Here is a 25,686-nt window from a genome sequence, read left to right as displayed (position 1 = left end):
TCACAGGGCGATTTACCGTGTATCAAAGTTAAAATTCTGAAGTGGAATAAGGGGCTCTCTGTCATTTAGGTATAAGTGATCCAGATGTTCAGTAATGCTCCTGGGCATAATATGTGAAAGTATGTAGAGAAGAGAGCAGTTGTTTTTAAAGCCTGGTACAGTTCTGAATGTTTCATTACTTACTCCAAATCTTTTGATAACAATGCATTACAAATGATACTCTTTGGAATCCTAATGAAGAGGCTGACGTTTTCCATGGGAGGTTTAAACTGCTGCTTATTCTAACTGCGTGATCTCTGTTATAGTGTAACTTTACAAAAATGGAGCATAAAACCACGGAGGGAGGCATCTTTAGCTTCTGATTAGGTATATTTGTGACAATAAGAATAAATAAAATGACACAAATTAGACTCCTTGATGGTGCCAGTATAGTGGCCTTAATAGCTTTTTAATGTGTGTTTAGATTTACATTTTTGTGTGTGTGTTTGGGGTGGGGTGGGGAGGAGAATTTGGGAACCCTTAGACTGATGATTTTTCTTCTACAGAGGACCTTTGGGAGAGCCTGGAGAAAGCCAGTGGTAAACCTATAGCTGCTGTAATGAATACATGGACCAAACAAATGGGATTCCCACTCATTTATGTGGAAGCAGAGCAGGTAAATTGTGATGATAAAAACAGAACATCATTAGAGGTTTTGAAATTCCAGTTACACTAAATGTTCCTCTGCACTTCAGAACAAAACACTACCTTGCTTAAGTGTCCTGGATCACTTTTTAATAGTATCCAGTCATTTCAGAACTTTCTTCTGTTTGATCAGGAGGCAGTGCAGTGACTTGCTTTTGTTCAGTGACAAAATCTGCTCCTGAAGGGAGGGAGAATGCTGTTAGATTGAACATAAAAGTTGGGTGCTATCATACTGTTGCGGGAGGATTATTGTATATTCTTCATAATTTAAAATTAGACTGGACAAAGTATCTTAAGTAGAGGAGCTTCTATCCCTTTCCTTGGGGAATGCTATTCATAGTGGTATGGAGTTCATTCCCCTGATGCGTTCAGTTCATGTGCTTGGAGCTTAGACATTAAGTATCCTTTATGTTCTGAGTGTGCATCAAGTATACAGGAGAGAATACCTGGCATGACTCACTTCTCATTCCAGTTTAATTACAATGACTTTAGGAGATTGGCCCTCTCAATCTTCCTTGTGTTAATGAATCAGCTGTGGATTAAGATGCATGGCCAGTCTTGCTCGTGGGCTACAATCCCTAGGATCCTCATAGTATACGACAAAGGTAGCTGCGATCCATTAGTAAGTCACTTTCTGAGTGAAATTCAAAGTAAATCCAGGGTGAATCCAGCAATCCTGTGGCTGAATGAATGATGTGAAGGGCCGTATTAGCTCAGGTTTCTCAGAGGAAACATATCATCCAGGTTTATAGACAGGGATGTAGACGCTTTACTGACATTACTCCAATTTACTTGAAATTGTCTGTGCCCTCTGGGATTAACAAGGAGAATTGGTTAATGCAGGTGCTAAAATTTGAGATTGGGAAAGAATTCCTGAAAGAGTTTAATGAACTGCCATGATAGACTTCCTGGTTCTGAAATGTTACAGCCAGAAGACTGATCTGCCCTCAATTGTTCTGAAGTCTTTTATGGTCTCCGGTGGCAAATTTTCAGTTTGCTGTTTTTCTCGGTGTCGTTCAGAGAGAGACTGTCGCAGACACCTGCAGGAATGAGGAGCTGAGATATGTGGTGTTTGAAATTAAAATGTTGAAACACTGCATATAAATTGGTCTCTTGACCTCTAATTCTCTCTAGTTCATCATACCTAATATACATTAAGAGTGTTATAATGGGGCAGTAAAATTGGCAAATTATCCTCTGAGCAAGTGCATCATAAAAGTTAGATGCATCACACTGTTAGGAGAGGATTACTGTATATTCTTCGAAACTTAAAATTAGATTGGACCAAGTATCTTAAGTAGAGGGGCTTCTACCACTTTCCTTGGAAACTGTTCTCCAGTTTAATAATCTTGCTTTCAGTAAGTGTTCCCCTTTTTAATGTCCTCCCCTTACTTTTAGTTCATACCATACTATACAGTGTCTTTCCATCACTGATGTTACACATTTCAAATACTTGTTGGATGATTCTCACCTCCCTGTCAGTAGTAGTTGCTTAGCCACTTAGAAACATTAGCTTATAAAAAGTGACTATCGCCACTAATAATTTTTCCTTTTTTTCTTAAAATCTTCTGGTGCTGAGGCACTTATGACTTAATACAATATGCTAGGTCTCACTAGCACTTCATAGACCACGATCTTCTACTGTACTCTGATGTGATGAGCATAAGAATGGCCACTCTGGGTCAGGTCCAGCTAGCCCAGTATTCTGTCTTCTGACAGTGGCCAGTGCCAGATGCTTCAGAGGGAATGAACAAAACAGGGCAAGTTCAAGTGATCCACTCCCATTGTCCAGTCCCATCTTCTAGCAGTTGGAGGTTTAAGGACACCCAGAGCGTGGATTGCATCGCTAACCATCTTGGCTAATAGCCATTGATGGAACTGTCCTCCAGTAAGTTGTCTAATTCTTTCTTTTTTGAACTCAGTTATACTTTTGGCCTTCACAGCATCCCTTGGCAATGAGTTCCATAGGTTGATTGTGCAGTGTGTGAAGTACTTCCTTTTGTTTTAAACCAGCTGCCTATTAATTTCATCAGGAGACGCCCCCAAGTTCTTGTGTTATGTGAAGGGGTAAATATCACTTCCCTATTCACTTTCTCCATACCATTCATGATTTTATAGATGCCTCTACTAACGTTGACCAAAGTTGTATTTGTCTTTCTTGGTGCCATGTTGCATTGCAAACATGTAGCCAGCTTGTTCTTCAACCATTGTGGACCATAACATCTTGAGGAACATTTACTATGGGTGCTTCTGTCACCTCCTCTGCTTTAATTCTGATTATTGGAGCTTTAACCTACAGTACTTTTCAAGCCCTATACTTTCAGGTTCAGAAGCACATTTAAATGGAAAAGGGTGGACTTTACTTTGGTTGGACACTGTTTCCTCCAGTGAGTAATTCTCCATTTTTAAAGTGCTATGTATAGCCATTCCGTCACACTTTAAATCATCCCAGTCTTCTTTCTTCGTGCTTCCTACAAGCTTGAACCCAATTCTCCACTCTGAAGCAGAAGTGGCAAAGCAACTTTCAAAGAAAAATAAAGGATGAACGAATAACCTGTCTTGAGTCATCCCAGTGCTGAATGAGGATCCCTAAAAACTTGGCAAAGCTGGCTTGCATTAACTTGGGAAACGTGCTTCCTGACAAAGTTGCCTGACTCAGGCAGGCTTTGAGGACCAGCACTGTGTAGCTAATGTCCCCAAGCTCCAGTAGAGAAGTTCTCTCTCCAGTAGCTATGCTGATAGACCACTTCCTGCCTTAATTGAAGAGCCTTTGATTGCACTTCTGAGTGTATTTTTGTGAGCATTTAATCTCCAAGATTTGTGCTATATAATCAATTTGTCAACCCTTCAAACCATTGGAAGCCCCATTTCCCTTCAGACTGTGGCAAAGCTGTCTCTGCTTCTACTCTTCATTAGTATTTTTTTATTACCTCTCTATTCTAGGAGTTCACCTGTAAAATGTCATTGCATGTAAATGATTATTTTTCTTCCAAAGCCTTTGACCTTAGCCCAGCACTGCTGTAACATGCAATCTTCCGATGATATGAGTGCTCTTGTTCTTGTTAACTACAAGAAGCAGGAAATGACTTCCTGATTCTATCATTTTCAGATTAGTCCTTCCAGGCACCAAATACCTGTTTCACTTTTCTGACTTGGCAGTTATCACCACTGCTGTAGTTGGGATTCTCTTGCATCTGATTTTCCTAAAATGAACATTTTTTTCTTTGCCTATTTTTTTCCTTTTGTGTCTTGTTTTTACACTTGAATAGCTTTACAGAATCATACTATACCAGGGATGAAAATATATGGGCTTCTTCCTATCACCTGTTCGAATTTTTTTATCTATTGGTTTCTAGAATGTACTAGATAACAGTGCTTTTCTGCACTGAAGACACTTAACTGCCACGGTTACATTTTTTCAGCCTTGGAGTAGGTGAGCCTGTGAAGAACGACCCTATTGTACTTCCATTAGACTTTCAGCATTGGTATAGATTGAGGACGTGTTTGAATTTCAGCTGCTTTGATTCTAGTTCTCTGTGCCTGCAGTTATGGGACAGACTGGGGACTTCAGATGAGGAACTCATACCTTAGTGACAACTGGAGGCCACTCTTGATAATGGAGCTGAAATCTCCATTCATCATTTTGGGGAATAATAATCAAATTAGGGGTGTTTCCAGTAGGGTTCTGCAGGGATTGGCACAAGGCTTACCACAGTTCAACATGTTCATCAATGCTCTGGAAGTAAATGTAAAATCACTGCTGATAAAATTTGCAGCTAACCCAAAGATTAGCGGAATGATAACATATGACAACAGGACAGTGATACTGAGGGATACTGGATGGCTTGGTAAGCTGAGCATGTTCCAATAAAAATGCATTTTAATATAGCCAAATGCAGAATTATACTTCTAGGAACAAGGAATGCAAGGCATACCTATGGAATGGGGGACTGCATCCTGGAAAGCAGTGATTTAGAGATCATAACGGACAAGCTACTCAGTATGATCTCCCAGTGTGATGGCTGTGGCAAAAAGAGCTAACGCAATTCTTGGATGTATGAACAGGGAAGTAGTGAGTTAGGAGTAGGGAGGTGATTTTAGCTCTATACAACACTGGGAAGACCAATACAGGAATACTGCATGCAGTATTAACCTTTGGAACAAACTACCAAGGCGGAAGTAGCAGACTTTCAATCTCTTGGCGTCTTGATTTGTAGACTGGATGCCTTTTTAGAAGATATGCTTTAGCCACACACAAGTTATTGTGCTTAATATAGGGGTAATTGGGTAAAATTTACTGGCCTGTACTATGCAGAAGGGTCAGACTAGATGATCTAGAAGTCCCTTCTGGCCTTAAACTCTGTGGATCTTTAAATGTGCTGGGACTCTGTTCTGAATCGAGTGACTGAAACCCTAGTATCGGTTTCCAGTTGTGTTGCTTGCTAGTTTAAAAAAAAACAAAAAACAACCCTCTGCCCCACGTGATTGAGCCGTGGGAGCAGGGGAATTGGAAAAAACATTTTCCGGTTATTCTGTGTTTTCATGAGAATGTTCTTCCATCATGGAAGTTTTTGAAATCGATACTACTTTAGCATTTATTTTCCATTTTTAGCAAGAAGAGGACAAAGTTCTGAAGTTAGTCCAGAAGAAGTTCTGTGCCAGTGGACCATATAGCGGTAAGATGAAGGCTAATAGCAGGAGTCGAGCCGTGCATCATATTGTATGCCACGCCAGCACTTCCGTGAAACTCAACTCTTGCACTGTCTGATTGCACAGGCAGGTGCCCTTTTAGGATTTAGATATTTTTAAAATACTTGTTAAAACCCAAAGTTAAGCTAAGCCCTGGGTGCTCTTGCATTTTTAGAGTATGTCCTATGCTGCAAAGATAAACTCTGAGCCCAGGTCGATTGACTCGGCCTCACAGGGTGTGGGGTTAAAAATAACTGTAGACATTCGGGCTTGGGCTGAAGCCCAGGCTCTGAAACCTAGGGCAGGGAAGGGCTCAGAGTCCAAATGTTAACACTGCCGTGTTTAGCCCCAAGCCTGAGCTCCACAAGCCTGAGTCAGTTGACCCAGGCTCTAAGACTCTGCTCTGTGGGTTTTTCCTCAGCAGTGTAGACGTATCCTGAGTCTGCATGTCATTATCACATGTATCGGGGAGAGACTTTCACCTGTAAAATGTTTCTATATTAGCATATTAAGATGTTTAAACCTTTGTTCAATATCCAATCTAGGGCCTTGACTGCCATCTTAGTCCTGGTCTACACGGGGGGGGAATCGATCTAAGTTATGCAACTTCAACTACGTGAATAATGTAGCTGAAGTCGACGTACTTAGATCGACTTACCACCCCGTCGACTCCGCCTGTGCCTCTCGCAGAGCTGGATACAGAAGTCGATGGGAGAGCGCTCGGGGATCGATTTATCGCATCTAGACTAGACACGATAAATCAATCCTGGCTGGTTCAATCACTGCCTGCCGAACCAGCGGGTAGTGAAGACATACCCTCAAAGAGCTCATCTTGTGGGCCTCAGTAACTGAGTAAATTCTCCATGTATAAGAGCAAGCACAAGCTTGTCGTTTATAATTTAAGTAGATACAAATGCTGGTTAGCTACTGCATGTACAGAAATTAGAACGTTTTATTTCAGAAGTGATATATGGACTCCTGTTGTTAGATTCTAAAATCATCCTTTTCTCTGAGTCTTTGCCATTTTCCTGACTGTCAGAATAAGCTGACTTTAAACTGTAGTGTTGAATTGGCCACTGAAACCTGCTGGAACATTAGGCTGAACCTCTGTGTCGGGAAGTGTCTGCTACCTTCTTCCCTCAGGCTTCATTTTTTCTTTTCTCTTGTTTAGGGGAGGACTGCCCTCTGTGGATGGTCCCCATTAGTATTTGTACAAGTGATGACCCCAGCTGTGCCAAAATGCAAGTGCTGATGGACAAGCCAGAGCTGACTTTGGTTTTGAAAGATGTTAAACCAGGCCAGTGGGTGAAGGTGAGTTTGTTCAGAAGGGGACATACTCATGAGACTTAAATTCAACCTCATTGAGATGTTCCATTATGCTTCATTCAGGCCATTCATTTTCCTTTCCTACTCTTTTGTGTTGCAAGCCTGCTATGCTTCTGGTGGGTCTTGTTGGTGCCATTACCCTGCATTGGCTCTGCTCCATAGTGCTTGCTTAGGGGGGGTCCTTTCCCTTTGAGGATTTGCTTCCAAGAGCGTTCTAGACAATGTAAACTCAAACCATTTAGAAGTCCAAGCTTGGAAAAGCTGACCAATGCCATTAAACTGTGGCAGCTTTTGAATTGAACTGTGGTGGCTTTTTGTGCATCCCCATAGCAACCACAGCTTAACTAAAGCCCATCCTGGCCAAAAATAGTCCTGTTTATCTTTCATGAGCATGTAGAGTTTTTACTGGCTATTATCAGGCCAGTACAGATCTGCAAGTGAAAAATTCAGTGTTGAGGTCTTCTGTAGATAGTGATGCATGTATCAGAATCTAAATGTCAAAACTGAAAAACACTTGTTGGATAGCTGTCATATGAACTACTTAGGTTAAGGAATAATCATTCTTAAGGTAGAGAAGTACTTTGAAAAGTGACTCCATGAAATAACTTTATGGGCCAGTCTCTCAGTGATTACATATCAAATGGGCGCTGTCCCATTCTTAACCTTCAGCAACTAAACACCTTAATCAGGAAATCCAAATTCCATATGGTAACACTGGCATCGATTATCCCATCTCTCCCCCACGGGGCCTGGTTTGTGGCTCTTGGCATGGATGCCTACTTCCACATCGACATTCATCCGGCCCACCAGAAATTTCTCCATTTCCAGCTAGGACACCACCACTACCCATTCCAAGTCCTCTCTTTCGTCATAGCAACGGGTCCGTGAGTCTTCGTGAAAGTCTTTGCCGTCATAGCAGCACAAATACGCTGCCTTGGCTTATCGGTGTACTCCTACCTGGGCAACTGGCTCCTTGTTGCACTATCCCAAGAACTCACCTCCACCATCCTCACCCTTTGCACTCTCCTCACATCTCTAGGTATTTGCATCAACAAAGACAAGTCAGTGCTCCTATCTGCACAGATGATTCACTTTGTTGGGGCATGGCTCAGCCCCATTGTGGCATGAGCCTTCCTCCTGGTGGACCGCTACTCTGACAGGCATAATTGCAGACCTGCATTTCAAGCCGAACGCCGCAGTCTGCTGTTCTTGTTCGTTCTCTCTCTCTGTCTCTCCTTGGACATACCTCCGTCACACCACACACACATCTGCACATGCGTTTCCTCCACCTGTGGCTCCTCTCCATCTACAGACCCAACAAGGACTATTTGGAGGCCAGAATTATTCTGCAAACAGTTTTGGCCTCCCTCATGTGGTGGACCGATCCTTCCAAGGACATAGTCAGGACCCCATTCATCCTTCCCACCCTGCAGGCCACCATCACAACAGACACCTCCCTCACAGGTTGGGGAGCCCATCTAGACCATCACAGTCCAGGAGGGTTGGAGGCCACAAGAGGTCAGAATGCACATAAATGCGCTGGAACTGAAGGCAGTCCATTTTGCGTGCCAGGCATTTCTTCCTCTCATCTGGTCTCGGCACATTCAATTGCTCTCCCAACAACATCGCAGTGGTCGTGTACATCAGCAGGCTGGGTGGCCACCTTCTGCACTGAGTCCATCCACTTTTGGAACTGGTGCATCAAACACCATGTGATGCTCCAAGCCGCATACCTCCCAGGCACCCAAGATTCCTTAGCTGACTCACTCAGAAGGACTCTCTACCTTGACCATGAGTGGGAGTTGCACAAAATCCCACTCGGATACCTCTTCCACAAATGGGGCATCCCACAGGGACCTCTTTGCTAACTGAAAGCGGCCCCTTTATTGCTGCGTGGAGCCATAGGGGAGGATTCACAGGGCCACACTCTTCTTCCCTAGACGGGTGACCTGCGCTATGCCTTTTGCTCTCATTCCCCTCCTCCCACAAGTGTTATGCAAGATCCAGTGGGACCAAGCTACTGTAATACTTGTAGCCCTGTTGTGGCCACACCAGTTCTGGTTCCTGGACCTCCTCATATTCTCCAGTCACACGCCACTTTGCCTCCGCTCACTCCCGGATCTGTTCACACAAGCTTGGGGCCAGGTTCAGCACCCTAACCCGGGCACTTTTCACCTCATGACCTGGTATTTGGATGGGGCTCAAGGGGAGACAGGGCCTGCTCCACCACAGTGCGAGACATCCTTAACCAAAGCAGGAGGGCATCAACCAGGGCCAGCTACCAAGCTAACATGGCAACAGTTCATCTTTTGGGCTCGCTGACATCAGCACCCACTGAGTGTGATATTTATACCCATCGTCCTCGACTACCTTCTCAGTCGCAGAACGTCGGGCCTTTTTGATCGCAAAACGTCTCTCTCCGAGTCCATTTGGCAGCGCTCGGTGCCCCTCACTCTTCCCTTCCCCATGGACGGTGCCTCTGTGTTTACACATCCTACCACTATCCATTTCATGAAGAGTTTGCTCAATACCTTTCCGCCAGTACGCAAGCTTACACCCCTGTGGGACCTTAACCTCGTTCTCTCCACCCTCACAAAGCCACCTTTCGAGCTGCTGGCAGCATGCTCCCTGTCTGACCTCTCCATGAAGGTGATATTCTTGTTAGCCATCACTTCTGCTAGACGGGTCAGTGAACTGGCAGCCATGATGGCAAACTGCCCTTATACCGTATTCTACAAGAATAAAATTTCCTTACAGAATAAAACTTCCTCCCAAAAGTAGGGTCAGAGTTCCACCTAAAGCAGTGCACCCACCTACCTGTGTTCTGCCCCAAACCACGCGCCTCCCATATGGAGAGGGTGCTGCACTCCCTCGACATCTGTGCCTTGGCATTCTATCTCCACAGGACTCACTCCTTTCACACATCACCAAAACTATTTGTGGTCATTGCCAAGCCCTCTTCGCCCAATGAATCTCCAGATGGGTCTCCAGGTGCATCTTCGAATGCTACACACAATCCAACCTACCGCTGCCTGATGGAGTCACGGCACACTGTATGCAAGCACAAGCAGCCACGTCGGCCTGGCTCACAGATGTCTCGTGGCAAGACCTCTGTCATGCAGCAATCTGGTGCTCCGTACACACATTCATGTTCCACTATGCCATCGCCCTAGCAGTGGCTGCAGATGCTGCTGTAGGCCATGCCATACTTTTGACTGAATGTTCTTTCACCTGCCTTCGCACTGCTCACTACTCGCCCCATATGGAATATGCATAGGGACTATCAGTCAAAGAGGAGAGGAGGTTACTTACCTGTAATTGGAGGTTCTTCGAGATATGTGATCCCTATTTGTATTCCAATACCTGCCCTCCATCCCTTCTGCTGCTGACTGGAGTACTCAGCGGTAAGAGGGATCCTGGAGAGGCATTGATCCACATAACCTATTATACCCTCGGCTGTGAGCACAAGGGGATGCACGATGCATGTGTTGGTCAATGGACACTGCTAAGAAAACCTTCCAGACTCAGGCACATATGTGCATCCACATATGGAATACACGTAGGGACCACATACCTCAAAGAACCTCCAGTTACAGGTAAGTAACATCCTCTTTTCCTGCTGGCAGTTCTGCAAGTTCACCCTGGAATCAGAGAATGAAGCTGAGTTCTTTCCTTCTCACCAGTAATAAGGGTGCATAACTTAAAAGACAATGGACTTGCACGTTTATCAGTGAGGGCAGGACTTGACCTGCGATATCTGTAATAGTGATGCCTGAGAAGGAAGGAACCCAACCCAAGGTGAACTTGTAAGGCTAGCAGGTAGGAAAAAACATAGTTGTGTTTGTAAATAGATCATTTGATATGGACTCAGTGAGACACATCTGGAACCCTACAATGCCATTTCAGAGTCCCTTTTCAGATTAGAACTGCCCGGTGTTGCCTGATCTTTGATCCTGTGGCGTTCAAGGGTGTTATACTTGTGGTGTGTTGGGACTTGACAGGTTTGACTCCTGCTTGCTTTAGTTGCATTACTATCTCCTTGAGAAGATTTTGAATTCCTCTTACTGGCTAGAGGAGAAACACTTCATCCTTGGACTCCAACAGAGGGAATTCTGAGAGGTTTAAAGTGGGGAGTGTAGGGCCCTGGGTGGGATCCACGAAGATTAACCTTCAGATGTGCCTGTTGAGAATGGGAGGAGAGATGAGATCATATTGTTCAGAAATGTCACTTCCTCGCCCTTCTGAGAGAGAATCCCCCCATCCTTTGTTATGCTTCGCTAAATCAGCCCACTGCCCGGTGCAGTTACACCTGCAGAGGTATGAACTTACCTCTGTCCTGTTTGGATGATAAATTCAAAGCCTGGCTGAGCTCTTTTACATCTTAACACGGTTAAATCCACCTAGATGTTTGAACACCCACCTTGAGTCATTGAAATGTAATATTATGTCAGCTGGCATGTAGTTTATCAAGTTTACTTACCACAAAGCACTTTTACACAGGACAGAGGAGTTTAGTTGTCTTTCTGCAGGAAATAGAAAGAGATCTGCAAACTTGATTTGGATGGTTTCCAAATATTGCACTGGCATTGCCAATATCAGAATTGAATGGAGCTGGCTGTGGGGTGACGTTAGATATGCATTTTTGTTTTTCCTCTGTACTTAGATGTGCGTGTGTCTACACTGCAGTCCCCTTTGCTGATTCCTCCAAGACCCAGAATGCTGCAGTCTGCCTTCAGACATAGACAGAGGCATGTCCCTGTCACTCCATCCTCAAACAGCTCCACTGACAGTGTTCGCTTTAGACTTCCATTCAAAATTGCCCTCCTTGTTATAACTCTCCATGGAGTTGATCCAGTCTTACCTCATGGAGCTAGTTTCTCTCTGCTCTCTTCCCCACTAATTTAAATACTTATTAGCCTCTGTCTCCCCCACATAAACTTACCACTGATGGTGTACGAACTTTCACCTCTACAGCTCCTACCATTCTGGATATCTCTGCTTCAGCACACCTTATTTCAGATGTGTTCTCCCTTGTTCATACCTCTTAATTTCTTTTTCCCTCTGTGCTGTGCAAAATAGTTATGATTTTTAAATGACAGTGTGGCTGATTCTGCTGCATATACAGACAAGGACTATTTGAAAACTGTTTCCATATATTCCAGAAGAACAACAGTTGGCTTAATTATTCAGTGCTGGTAATGTTGGTTTTATTTTGGTGTATTTCAGTTAAACCTGGGAACAGTCGGGTTTTACCGTACTCAGTACAGCCCTGACCTGCTGGAGAGTTTAATACCAGCGATCCAAGACCTCTCCCTACCCCCTGTGGACAGGCTTGGGCTGCAGAATGATCTCTTCTCTCTGGTGAGCAACTCTCTTCCTGTCCTGTGTTGTCCGCTTTGCAGATGATTAATAATGAGAACTACAGTTACTGTAACTATCAGTGTCTGAAGAGCCGGGCTCTGTTCCTGGAGTCAAAGCACCTTTGGGATTACTGCATACAGAGGATTATTAATGAGCTTTGCAAGTTAGAACCTGTACTATAAATTTAAATCCTGTGGCACCAACCTGAGCCTGCAACTCTGTTTTGCCATTTCCCACAAGGTGTTTCACACTGTGTTTTTTATAAACAAATAGTATCTGAAAACTTTCCTTGCTTCTCTCACCTGAGTCAGGACTATTTCCTGATCCCTAAAAGGGTTTTGAGTAAAGGGCTTGTTGGGGAAGCTTGTCAACTGTCTTCCCTCTGGGGACAGAACCCATTTTTATGTCCCACATACTATACACGTATTTTTGAAACTGCATAGGGAATTGAGCGTTAGATATGAAACAGTCGACCCCCTTCTCCATTCCTGAAATGGGCTGGAGAAGGTCCTCCTTTGTTGAAAGAAATGACCGGTGGTTTTGGATTCCGTGTCCAAGCACAGATTTCCATTAAAGCAAGATGTACCAGCTTTGCATATCCCCTTTACAAGATACAAATGCCCCATGGGGTGGGCTCTTGGAGCAGTTAGCTTCTGTAACTGAAGTCATACTTTCTTATATTGCCAGTCAGCAATCAGCTGAGGGATTTAAACACAATTTTGAGACTACATTGACGTCCTTTAATGACAGGTTTCAGAGTCGCAGCCGTGTTGGTCTGTATCCGCAAAAAGAAAAGGAGGACTTGTGGCACCTTAGAGACTAACAGATTTATTTGAGCATAAGCTTTCGTGAGCTACAGCTCACTTTTCTGCTGAATGCATCCGATGAAGTGAGCTGTAGCTCATGGAAGCTTATGCTCAAATAAATGCGTTAGTCTCTAAGATGCCACAAGTCCTCCTTTTCATTGACTTCCTGCAACTTTAGAGATAGAAATAGTCCTAAGCTTGTAAAGAATGCCACGGTTTAGTTGTTACTGGTTTTTAAGGGGAAGCTGTTAATAGTTTTGGCCTGTAGTTTAGGTATTGGATACTGCTAGGAACAAAAATATTTTCATGACGCCTTTTTAAGAACAGTTATTTAATTGTTTTCTCATAGTGGAGGGAACAACAATTTTGTGCTAGCGCCCAAGAATTGGGAAATGAAACTGACTTCCCTAGTTTCACTGAGACAGAATGGTACATTCGCTGAACGAATGGTAACAAGTAAAATGTAGATGTTTAATCTGAAGGGAGGTTTCAGTGGGCACAGAATCTGACTGGGATTAAGGAAGGGCTTGGGCTTCGGGGAGGGGGTTTCTGTTGTCAGCCCTAATACAAACATACTGTGACTTTGAGAAAGTTGCTTAAGCTCTGGCCTTGGTTTTCCCATTATTATCTTTAGCCTTCTTCTTATAAAGTGCTTTGTCTGCTGTTCAAATGCACTCTGGGTGCTGTGTCTTATTAATAAGAAGGCAGGTGAGAAACTCTCAGTAGACCCATCTTGGCACCATCTTTCTCCATACACAAGTGCAGCTCACATTCAGACCCTGTAGACTGCAAAGAGGAAAGAATGTTAAATAACTATCTGGTGAACTACTGACTGTTTCAGTTCTGTTTGGAGATGAGTTTAATCTGTCTCTTTTCCTCTCCCAGGCCCGAGCTGGAATCATTAGCACTGTAGATGTTCTAAAAGTCATGGAGGCTTTTGTGAATGAGCCCAATTATACAGTGTGGAGCGACCTGAGCTGTAACCTGGGGATTCTCTCAACTCTCTTGTCCCACACAGACTTCTGTGAGGAAATCCAGGTGTTTGTGAAAGATGTCTTTTCACCCATAGGGGAGAGGCTGGGATGGGACCCCAAACCTGGAGAGGGTAGGAGATTTCTTTATGCTATGGAATTTAACAGTGGTTTTGAAATACTGCTATGTGATGAATAGGTTAAAAGTTTTGGGGGGTGGGGCATTGCTGCTGGTGTGTTTAGAAAAATGTTCCTCATGTTTTCTAGCTGCAGTTAAAGCCAGCTGACATGGTAAAATCCATCTCAGCATGTTTCTCTGCAGCTTGAGAGGTCTCTTATCCTAGCTCTGAGTCTGACAGTGCAAAGATTGCACGGTTAATGAAAAACTTTACGCATGCACAACTTGTCTCAGACTAATCTGAGTCATGTTGTAGCAAAGCATTGACAGGCTCAAATGGACGTTATACCTAATTTCTGTAGGCCAGATTACAGCTCTAACTATCTGTGTCTAGCCTGCAAAATCCCCTTTTCATGAACCTCTACTCAAAAGTCAATGCATTGTCCAGTGGAGCCAGGGGTGTGGAGAAGATCTAGCTTTTTCATACAGCTTACAAGGATGTGGGAGAGAAAATGATTGTGCATTTATAGCCTATCCTAATGGCTGTAGGTCATGAATGGAGCTGCTTAAATATTGTCCCAAATTAATTTTTCTCTCTTCCCTACCCTTGTTTATCAGGTCATCTGGATGCACTTCTGAGGGGCCTGGTTTTGGGAAAACTAGGAAAAGCTGGGCATAAGGCAACATTAGAAGAAGCGCGACGTCGGTTTAAGGACCACGTAGAAGGAAAACACATCCTGTCAGCTGACCTGAGAAGTCCTGTAGGTTACTGTGAACTCTGCTTCCTAATGGAGCCAAACCCATTTTCACTCTGCCCCTTGTTGTGTACCAAACTGTCGTATTTACAGTGACCAGAATTAGTATGAGTCCCATACTGCAGCACTGCCGTCCTAGGTTTTTGTCCCTGAATTAGGTTTGTACTGAGCAGATCTTGCCTTTTTTGAATTTTGCTTCTAGCAAGTTTGCAATGCTCTTCATTGCTTTGGAACTTATTAGTGAACTGATCCCCATCCCCTTTGGCAAGCCAGCAGAAATCAGTGCCACAGAAGTAAAGTTGGTTGGTAAATGCATTTCTTCTGTGCCCTATATTGAATTGCGGCTGGCTCCTAGTCAGTAATTCAGTTTAATCCTTAAATTGCTGGCTTTCTCCAGGCAGCTGACTGAATGCTTATAGGTGTTTAGTCTCATGAGGACTAAAATGCTTTATTTAACTGAAATAATTGGGCTTAACATAGGAGTATTTGGATAAAATTCAGTGGCCTGTGATATATAGGAGGTGAGACCAGATGATCCAATGGTCCCATCTGGCCTTAAACTTTATTAATCTTTGTATATATATCTGTCACCAGTGAGTTACTGTAGTTTAATAAAACATTTAATCTTTCACTGGTATGCTATTTAGCATGTCCACAAAAATCCTAATTATCTCTATCACCAGATCAGGGGTTGAAAATGACATTGGTCTGAAATCTGGGACTTGCTTCATTCAGTCAGTCCTGGACCAGTACCAAATAGCACTGACTAGATCAAAGGATTGGTAACAGTTTTAAGATCAGATATCTTGTGAATTACCAGAACGAGGAATGGTTTGTGCTGTACCCCACTAGAAATCACTTCGCTGTCATTGCTTTCTTGCAACTGCCTCCTGGCACCATTGTCCCATGTTTAATTTCCAACATGATTTTAGCAGCCAAAATCTCTCTCTCCCTTTTACAGTTAGATTTAAGCATGATAGTTTTTTTTAAAGTATTGATTTCTAGCTTTGAGGTTTCCTGAAGTGTGACTTGAAACAGGAGGGCAAGGAGCAAGACAGATCTTTAAAGTCCACTATCTTGTGACTTACTGGGGCTGGTCCAATACTAATATTTTCAGGACCAGTAAACTTTTCCAAGATCTGGTCCCAGACCACTGGTGAGAGAAATTTATTATTGCAGATCACTTACATTGTTAGAGAACTCCTATGGGTACTCTTATGTACAATGTCTTACCTATAGCCCATTCATCCATTTTGCCATCTTTTCCTCTGTCTTTCCATTTCTAAAAGCCTGCTTTTCAAGGAGCGTTCCTTGTTTGTGTTCTCTCTTAGGTATATGTAACAGTTTTGAAGCATGGAGATGGTGCTACTTTAGACACTATGCTAAAGGTGAGTGCGTTCTTGTTGCTTTATGTTGCTGTCACCTCAAGATCTGTCCTTTTATCCGGGCAGGAACTAAATATTCTTCCTCATGAACTGATCTATGAGACAGTTGGTCTGAAGCTAGTGTCGCTCCCATCTTTAGCAGGTGATGTGGAAGCTAGTTTGCCACAGTACTGTTTGGTTACAGATAATGTTAAGGTGCCATCTAGTGGGCTCCTACACCTGTTTTCTTAAAACAATGTACCACTGCTCAAAGGAGTGGTGCCTGCTTGACCCTACGTAAACAAAGTGGTGAGTAGTCCAGTGCAGATTACCAGTTGGCTACGTTCCCCATTGCTGGGCTGATAATGTGGAAGAGCTCTGGGAGTATGTATAGCCGTGTAGTACCACATGTCCACTTCATAATCTCCAATACTTGAATGCCAGCCATACAGCTCCAGTATATTGTGAAGGATTTTCTGTACAGGGTAAGAATCCACATAACAATTGCTCCTAATCTGTGCTGTGTTTAACACTGCTTACTCCTCTCAACTCTCTGAAGCTACACAAACAAGCAGAGATGCAGGAGGAGAAGAACCGAATTGAGCGAGTTCTCGGAGCCATCTCTCAACCTGAACTGATCCAAAAAGTTCTGACCTTTGCACTTTCAGTAAGTTATCAGAGGGGCTGGTACTTGTCTACCTCATGGGAACAGGGTTGTTATTGAGCACCCTGAGGTAGTAGGATGGAAGGCTCTAGGGTAGGGGTGAAGTATCAGAACTGCTTTTGAAAAGGACCCACCAAACTTTGGCCTTGTTGCCAAATCTTCTAGAGTTGTTCTGTATCCCATGATTAACGTGGCATAGACTTCTCAAGGCCCTGGGGTCAGGCCCAAGAGGGGTATTGAGGGGGAGTGTGAAGGGGTGTCACCTGTCTTTGAATTTTAATGTTCAGCCCTAGACTGAGGATCTCTGCCCTCAGTCCCCAGGGTTAGTCATTCTCCTGTTTAACTAGCGGCAGCTCTTCCTCATGGACTAGCTTGTTGCTCTCTACCTTAAAAAGCCAACGGGTGAACAGCCTGGGAGAACAGAAGCTGATCGATGCTGCCTACAAGCGCAACCTCTGAAAAGTGCCGTGGGAAATCAAGTAAATGGTCTATTTCCGAGGACGCTGGCCTGAATGTTTGCTTCCTCCTTGTTTGCAGGAAGAGGTACGTCCCCAGGATACCGTGTCTGTTATCGGTGGAGTGGCTGGAAGCAGCAAGCAGGGGAGAAGAGCTGCCTGGAAATTTGTAAAGGACAATTGGGAGGAACTTTATAATCGCTATCAGGGTGGATTCTTAATATCCAGACTAATAAAGGTAGGTGCAGTTGCCTGGAAACTTTGGGCATGTCGTTTAATTACTTCTAGACAGTTCTAATTAAAATGGTTCTCCTTAAAACATAAATATTCTTATCCCTTTTCAGCTATCGGTGGATGGATTTGCAATTGATAAAATGGCTGCAGAAGTTAAGGTAAGACTCATCTTGCTTTAATCTTGTCCTCTAAAATAACAAAAGAGTGACTAGCTTTCTTTGACAGGCACAAGAGTGGGGGAGCCAGAAACGCCTGATTTCAAATCCCAGCTTTTTCTGTTGACTCTGGCTGTGATTTTGGCCAGGGCACTTAACCTCTGTGTCTCAGGCCTTGTCAACATGAGAAAGTTCCACTGGTTTCAATAAATTGGTTTTTAACCTGATTTAGTTGAACCAGTGCAAACCCCTGTGTGGACGCTTACTTTGGCTTTGCTTAATCTGATGCCTATTCAATTCAAAGTAAACTGCAATAAACCCGGTTTGAACTAGAATAAGTGTCCACGTAGCTTTTTGCACTGGTTTAACTAAACTGATTTAAAATCATCCCGTTAGGTAAACTTGTGCAACTTTTGTTATCTGGACTAGCCCTGTTTCCACCATTTGTAAATTGGAATTAAAACCTCCATATGTCAGAAGTGGTGGGGTGGTTAACTGTCTAATGTTCATTGTTTTATGATGTAAAGTGCTATGTAAACTGTAAAGCGAATTGATATAGAGAGGCTTTAGTATCACTATAATTAAGGTGGAGACTAGCTTACTGTTTAACAGCTGATTTTTCCAACTGCTCTAAAATTCACATATTTGGATTGTCTTGAAAATTCCTGTACCTCATGGGGATCCAGGATAGATTAGTGGTCTAAATTTGAGGTCATTTGGCCTAGGGGTTCCCAAGATATGGTCCTCTTAAAATAATCATGACATCAAAATGTTGTAACTTTTTTGTGTATGTACCTGGGGCTCAAACTGATCTTACTCGCTCAGGATTGATCTCAACTAATGTCTGGCTCCCACTTCCTCTCTGGAAAAGCAATGTTAAAAAAGTTAGAGTAAAAGCTGAACACCAGTGTGGCTAGAGCCAGGATGAGGAGCCAGAGAGTTATTTGCCGGTGTACAGCTACACTGGGGCTCTGTTGCAAGCCGGAGCGTTTGCAGACGGTCTGATGTCAGAGTATGGGGCTGGCTCAATGCGACAAGCTTTGGCCACTGAATCTGAGCGGCACCCATATATTGAGAGTTCAAGGCCTGTCCTTGGCAGCTTTCTGCAAATGTGTTGTGTACATTATTTTCTCTTTGCCTGCAGAGGCTCCTTCTGGAAATAAATATCCGATGTTAAAAATTTGTCACATGGCCCTTTTTAAAACGCGTGTTGTCGTAGCCCTGTTGGTCCCAGGGTATTGGAGAGACAAGATGAGGGAGGTAATATCTTCTGTTGGTTCAGTAAAAGATATTACCACACCCACATTTCCTCCTTCATTAGAACAGTCGTAGCAAACCTCAAAGGATATTTTTCTCCCACAAATGCTATAGAAAAATCTAACCGTGCACAAACCTCAGTAAACAATTAAAAATGATACTCTGACCCAAAAGACAGTTTTTGTATACCTTTTTCATCCCTGTTAAAATGGAAATCCCTAATGCAACCGTAACAGGTGGTGCTGTTGCTCCATCATAATCGGCAGATTCTCCATTTCTTGATGTCTTCAGATCAAGGCTGGTTGCCTTTCTGGAAGAGATACTTAAGCCAAACACAAGCTGTTGGGCTCAATATTAGGGGTAACAGGGTGAAATGTAATGGCCTGTGTTATACAGGAGGTCAGACTAGATGATCTAATGGGCTCTTTTGACCTTAAATTCTACGAATCTTTAAATAATATAGCTGTCACACAGGGCCTGGAGTAGTGTTTAGTTTGGCAAGTTGGGGTCATTTGGTCAAGGGGTTTCTCAGATACAACCCCCCCATAAGAAGATGGTTTTAACATTCAGATTGTTCCAGAAGCGTAGTAAGATTGTCTCAAAAATTGGTGCTCTGGAGCGGGGCTGGGTTTGACTTTGGAAGATAGAGGGGAAGAACACTCAGTGAGATGAATGAGCCACATCACACCTCTACAATCCTCCTGTGCTGCAGGGGATTGTGCAGAACCTCTGTCCCCTACACAAAAGTCAGCCACTTGTCCAGAGAAGTGAACGGAGTACTTTGTAATGCCGTTTCCTTCATTATTGATACTATTACCTTGTTCACTAATGTGCTAATTCTCAGTGGCTCTCCTAGTCAATAGTGTGAGTTAGTGAGGTTCTGCTATCGTGGGGAAGAGCTAGTATGCAGATAAATTTAATGATTATTCATCCTTATTCTGACAGCATCCTCTGCTCTGCTCCTGTAGTCAGTTAATTCTAAAATGCTAAGTGACCGTCTTTAATGGAGTGCTCTCTGGCTGGAATTATTTCCATGTGGTCAACTTCCATTCTTCTGGGGGAGTGGAGAGAAGGGCAGGCCTCCGTGCTCTCAGCAGTGCCCCTTCCCTTCTGGGGCCAGAGGCCCATTTAAAAGCAGCATGTTAAACAAAACAAAAAAAATCTGACCGTTAACAAAGTTATTAGTAATCCTAAAAGGCCTTGGGCTTAATTTGGTGTCTTCCAAGTAGCCTCATGATAGTCACACCTTGGATTTGTTTCTCATTTGCTGCCCTTCCATGATAAGATGCATGCTGGATCTGTCTTTGCTTAAGCTCAGTGTGCTGTCACTGCTAGTCAGCACACGGCGGTAGAAGGCTCTGTCTGAACCAGCTTGCAAAGATAATGCTGTGGATTTCCCTACCAGCGCGGACGTTTTGCTGTTCCCCTGCAGTACCTGTGGTTACACAAGTAGCTCTGGCAAACTAAGAGCCCCACCCTGTGACCTTTACTCACCCGACTAAGCTCACTGACATAACTGTCTCTTCTCGCATGAGTAAGGGCTCCCAGGAGCTAGATATTGTGTAATCATATTTCGCAGAAAGACTTTCGACCCAACTGGTGAATTTGACCATTTAAAAAATTATTTTTGTCTATGGGTGTTACCCCTTTATGGACGATGTGTGTTTTATTCAGGCCTTCTTTGAGACTCACCCTGCTCCATCAGCAGAACGCACTGTCCAGCAGTGCTGTGAAAATATCTTGCTGAATGCAGCTTGGCTGAATCGGGACGCCGAGAGCATCCACCAATATCTTCTGCAGCGCAAGGCCCCGCCAGCCGTGGTGTGAATCCGTGCATGCGGCTACTGCAATCCTACTGCCTCGTCAGGGGGAGAGGGAGGAGCTACCCAACAGCTGATTCATATGCCAAGAATTTGGAGTCTTTTCTCAAAGCGATGGGGATTGGACAATGAATGTAGTTAACTGGTTCCTGCTCACACTCCAGAATTAAATTCTATTAAAAAAAATTATCAGCAATTCAGCAAAAAAAAAAAAGTCTGTAAATATGATAGTAATAAAATAGAGCATAACAAAACTGTGAAACTTCCTCAAGCCTTGTCAGTGGTTAAAATATTTAACACCCCCTTCCTACACTCTTATTGACAGATGTTCTGTTTTTTTACATCCCTTAAAAAGGAAACCAGAGGCTCTGGGTCAGTGGAATTTTGTGATAAGTCTGGGGCAGGAATGGGTTAACACCTCTGTGTAAGACAGAGACCTACAAGACACTGTAGTGCGGGTTGTGTGGAACAGTTCACTATGAAAGGCAGGTAGCTGGTATAACAGTCTGAATCTGTGCATAAATTCCACCTGTGTGGTTTTGGGGAGATTATTTTCCTGCAACCTCCAATCAAATCCAAGGATAGTAGGTCCCCCCCCGCATCCCTTCTGTGTCGCCTCTTGGCAAAAAGAAAAATATTCTGTTGCTCTTTGGTTTTTCTCCATGGTTCCATACCTTCTTAGAGATAAAGGAATTGTTAAAGAAACCTCTTTCACAGCCACATTAAATAAGAGATCAATTGAGGCAATATTTTTCCCCTTATTAAATGCACCCTCAAATTGCATGTGAATGAGGAGCTAGAGTAGCGTGTGACTGGTTCCCCTCAGCCGCTGTTCGGGGGCGGCACCGTTACTTGTTTAAAAGATCTGGCTTGTCCAGCCTCCTCACAGTCGTAGCCACATTTGCTTTTAGTTTTGTTCCTTTGCTGTGATGTCGATGGTCATTTGATTCCGAAGCCTTAAATTAGTGATAACTGGTGTGACTTAGATGAAGTCTAAGCTGTGTGCCATCATTGACTTCACAAAACAGCATGGTCTACTAAGCAGACAACACCATTTAATCAATGAACGTTTGAGTTCCCACGGTTTTTTCTTTTAACAGGAATTCATATTTGGTGTGGCTTAACTGTGTTTCAGAAGGTCATCAGACTAACTGTCCAACTGCTTCCCTGAAATTTTTTGTGCTATTGTTTTAAAAAAAAAAAAAATTAAAACAGTTGGCGTTAATAAAAATGTCAATGTGAAATCCATGCCCTGCTTTTTGTGTTCTGTTCGCGGTCTGAGGAGGCGCTGCTTCAGATTAATCGTCGCAGTTTGGAAAGCTTCTTACGTTTCCATAGAACGCTGTTGGTCATTTGTCTACTGTGGCTTTTAACTTCCCAAAGGAGCACTTGTCTCCAGCCTCTTTTCCCCTCCTGCAGCCGTTCATAGGGTACCGGACGAGGTAACCATATGGAGATCAGAAGACCTGTATATCTTGTGTAGCATTTTGCATGCAGCCTATTTCCCAAACACGACAGAACTAATAGCCGAGGGACAGAATTTACGAAGGGTGGACAAGGGAGGAGAGATTCCAAATCTCAGCTGAAAACACGAGGTGAAGAGTCAGGGTGATAAAGATGCAGGAAGACTTTTAAAGTGGCAGGAGCTGCAGAGGAGCATGTGCACAAGCAGAGATGAGATTATCTAGCGGTACAGAGAAAGGGGAATAAAATAGAAACTAGTGGTATAAAGACTGTGGGCACAAGGCATCATGGGCTTTAAAAGCCAAGGAGGGAACTTGGAGCTGAATCCTGAAATGGAAAGGGAAGCAGTAAAGGAGTCTGAGTTGGGTTAATGTGGCCATGCTTAATGTGTATGTGAGAGGGGCGGGGAGGAACATTTTGCATAAGCTATAGGCAGGCAAGCTGGGACTCAAAGCTACAGAAGGATGCTCAAGGCATGGATCACTTGAGCAAAGATACTGAGTCACAGCGGTGAAGTACATGGGTAACAGGCAGCTTTATAGCTATGGCAGATAATGGTTGGTCTGAAAAACACCAGCATCCCTAGAGAGTGTGGCTACATGGTCAGAAATGTGATTGAAATGTGATTAAAATAGGCAGTTGGTCTGCTCCCTACGTGTTCTGAGTCATATCGACTTCATTTACTGACCCAAACCGTTTTTTCCTTGCTGTCAGGGCTGCAGTGCCAATGTAACTGCAGAAGAGCAAGCTGGTTTCTCTTCTGCCTCTTGTGCGCTGACCAAATAACCTGCAAAGTTCTCCTTCCAGTGTGATTGGTGATGTATGAAGAGAACAGAGTGCTGTCTGGTTTTTTGACACCAGATGCAGCTGCTAAGTTAAGACCGTCTCATTTTGACTTGTAAACGAAGCATATTTGATTTGCAAGTTATTGAGGTAGAACAACAAAAATAACAACTATGAGCTGTAGCTCACAGAAGCTCATGCTCAAATAAATTGGTTCGTCTCTAAGGTGCCACAAGTCCTCCTTTTCTTTTTGCAAATACAGACTAACACGGCTGCGACTCTGAAATTTGTGGTCACTGTTCAGTTGGCTGACTAACAGATTGAAAGCTTGGGTCTTCTGGATCCAGGAGAGTTGATCTAGGTTGGATCCCGGATGAAAATAAATCTCATTTCTTTTGTCCACGTCAATGCAATCATCCTGCAACTTGGTACAAACTAGTACCCTGTCTAAAGAGATCCAGGACAGGAGTAGCAGGAGTTGCTGCCGATCAGGACTGAGCTGCCTTGGTGGAGCTTGGCCTGAGGCTTCGGTGATGAACAACAGGAATTTTGCAGGTTAGGAGTAAGGTGTATTTTGCAATGGTGTGTGCAGCCCATGGTTGGAACATCAGGGATGATAAGTAACTTCCATGTCAGCTCATTAAACAAGGGCTCCACTGTATTGCATTTGGAAGTTAAGCCCTTGAAATGTTACATAGAATTCTGTTTGTTCTTTTTCCCCCTTCTCGTCTGTTTCACTCTTTATCCCACTAGCTCCTCACTGAGATCTAAATGAGGCAGGAAGTAGGAGACGGACAGCACAGAAAGCAGTACTAAAAGCTTTCCAAGCCTGCTTTGGAGAAGTTTGCTTCCATCCCATCCCATCACTGGCCTCGCAATACCACCAAATCTATTCTCCCTGCAGGAACCTTGCTACGAGGCTGACTCACATCCCAAGGTGGTTTGTGGAAAAATCTGTATCGAATCTGTTATCTTCCCTCACTGAAACATCGGCTTTCTGAGGGTCTCATCTGACAATCTGGGTATATTCTACATACCTACCAGGGCTTATAGCTCCTGGTCATGCTGTATCCCTAAGTGTAAATGTGAGAAGCAGCGAGCGAAGTGCAAGAGTGGAACTCCTGGGGTCTAATCCTGGTGGCTGTGACACTTTGGAGGAGTAATCTGTGCCTCGTCTTGGGTACTACACTTGCCTCCCAGGCAGGCTGAGGTCTGAGTGAATCTTAAACACTAAGATGCTGTCGTGAAAGGTTCCTTACCCCCTTCTCATGTTACTCTGCATACTGGAGTGGAGGGCTAGGGTAATGGCACCTCAGCCTCAGGGACTTGGCTGATTTCTGTCCCGACTGGTTGTGCTGGGATTGCAACCATACACATCCTGTGTGGAATGTCCTTTTAAAGGAGCAGGAGCTTTGCATGTGCTAGAATGGCAGGTGGGCTTTGCTAAGCTCTGGGATTGAAACACCCCCGCTTGGAAATGGTGCTCCTGATCCCCTATCTGGTCTTCTGACAGCTGTGCTAAAGCAGCTCATTTGAATCCCAGTGAACCGAGGTGCTGTGTAGGTCTGGAACAGATGCTGCTCCTACCACAGACCTCACTTCCTGCTCTGTGCAAACTGGTGGCCGGCCTTCCCTAAGCACAAAGCCTCAAAGTAACAGAAATGAGCTGCGTGCTTTGCTTTGAGTGGAAGGTTTAACTATCTGATCTCTCTACACCTAAGGCTACCGGGACCTAGTAAAGTTAAATCATATTTTCAAATCAACTTCCTTGCTTATGCTACAAACCCCAACTTAGATCATTAAAACTCAGCTTTTAAAAAATACAGACCTCAAACTCTTCACTTCCTATGGTTTGTTTGCTTTTGCCATTTTCGCAGCTTGGACCATGAAAGTAGCCTAGTTTCACTTTACCTACAGTCCTCCTCAATTTCCTGTTCAAGTTCTCCTCCACCAGCACTTCCATGTCTGGACTGCAAATGCTGTAGAGGAAGATTCTGGTTTAGACTCTCCACTGGCATTTTAAAAATGTCATTGAAATACTTATATTGGTTTTAAGTTTTATGTGAACTTTTTACAACAATTTAGAGGTTACATTTGACTTGAATTTTTGTTTACTTACTAATCCATTTAGGGTTTTCTACTCAGTACGTCCTATCCTATCAATTCTGCTAGCTCACCTGAAGCAGACAGATATGAGCAGGGCTCAAACTCTAAATGCTAATTTCTAGTTGGTCCTGTCTGGGAAAGGATGCTAACTATATCCTTCATTTTAGCCTCTAGGACCCTGATTCAAATGCAGCCAGCCTTGGTTGTGATTGGGAATTACGGTCCCCTGACAGTTTGCTAGTCTGTGTGAAGTGGATCAAGCCAATTTGGAGTGGGCAAGTATCTGCATTCTAGAAAATAACTGCTTGTTAGCCGAAGTCTGGCTAGGCTGTGGGGCTGAGCTCCTGGGAGTCCTCATCATGGCTGGTACGCAGCAGGAAGCTTGTTCTAGCCTTTTGACAAGGAGCTTTACTACTTTTGAGCAATGTCCCAGGCTCTCCATCTTACGCAGAATGTTACCTTCCCAAACGTTTCGGGTTCAGGCAAAGGATAAAAGTAACACCCACTGGGTGTTCCTACCTGGATCAGTGCTTCCTCTGGACATGAACACATCACAGGCTGTTCTGACTTGACGCGAGTCAGATCCGTTTTCTATCTAATCACAAATGCCAACTCTGGGAAGCAATTTAGAAAACTTCAGATGTTTTATTTTTTTAAATATATATATATATAGA

The 25,686-nt window shown here is 43.7% G+C and overlaps 1 protein-coding gene across 1 annotated transcript in view; it reads left to right on the top strand.

Annotated features, from left to right (window-relative positions):
* Positions 1-21,907, top strand: part of NPEPPS (aminopeptidase puromycin sensitive) — a 62,605-nt gene extending 40,698 nt beyond the window's left edge. The window contains exons 13-23 of the mRNA XM_073326253.1: positions 546-655; positions 5,297-5,360; positions 6,545-6,684; positions 11,926-12,060; positions 13,752-13,971; positions 14,574-14,716; positions 16,042-16,098; positions 16,634-16,741; positions 17,276-17,431; positions 17,538-17,585; positions 20,514-21,907. Of these exons, the coding sequence (XP_073182354.1) occupies positions 546-655; positions 5,297-5,360; positions 6,545-6,684; positions 11,926-12,060; positions 13,752-13,971; positions 14,574-14,716; positions 16,042-16,098; positions 16,634-16,741; positions 17,276-17,431; positions 17,538-17,585; positions 20,514-20,666 (1,334 nt within the window). The 3' untranslated portion in view covers positions 20,667-21,907. The remainder of the gene's footprint in view (positions 1-545; positions 656-5,296; positions 5,361-6,544; positions 6,685-11,925; positions 12,061-13,751; positions 13,972-14,573; positions 14,717-16,041; positions 16,099-16,633; positions 16,742-17,275; positions 17,432-17,537; positions 17,586-20,513) is intronic.
* The last annotated feature ends 3,779 nt before the right edge of the window (positions 21,908-25,686 follow it).

This window comes from Lepidochelys kempii, chromosome 27, assembly GCF_965140265.1.
Source record: "Lepidochelys kempii isolate rLepKem1 chromosome 27, rLepKem1.hap2, whole genome shotgun sequence".
Classification (NCBI taxonomy): Eukaryota; Metazoa; Chordata; order Testudines; family Cheloniidae; genus Lepidochelys; species Lepidochelys kempii.
Note: the sequence above shows the minus strand (reverse complement) of the source record. Positions and strands in the feature narration are given on the sequence as shown.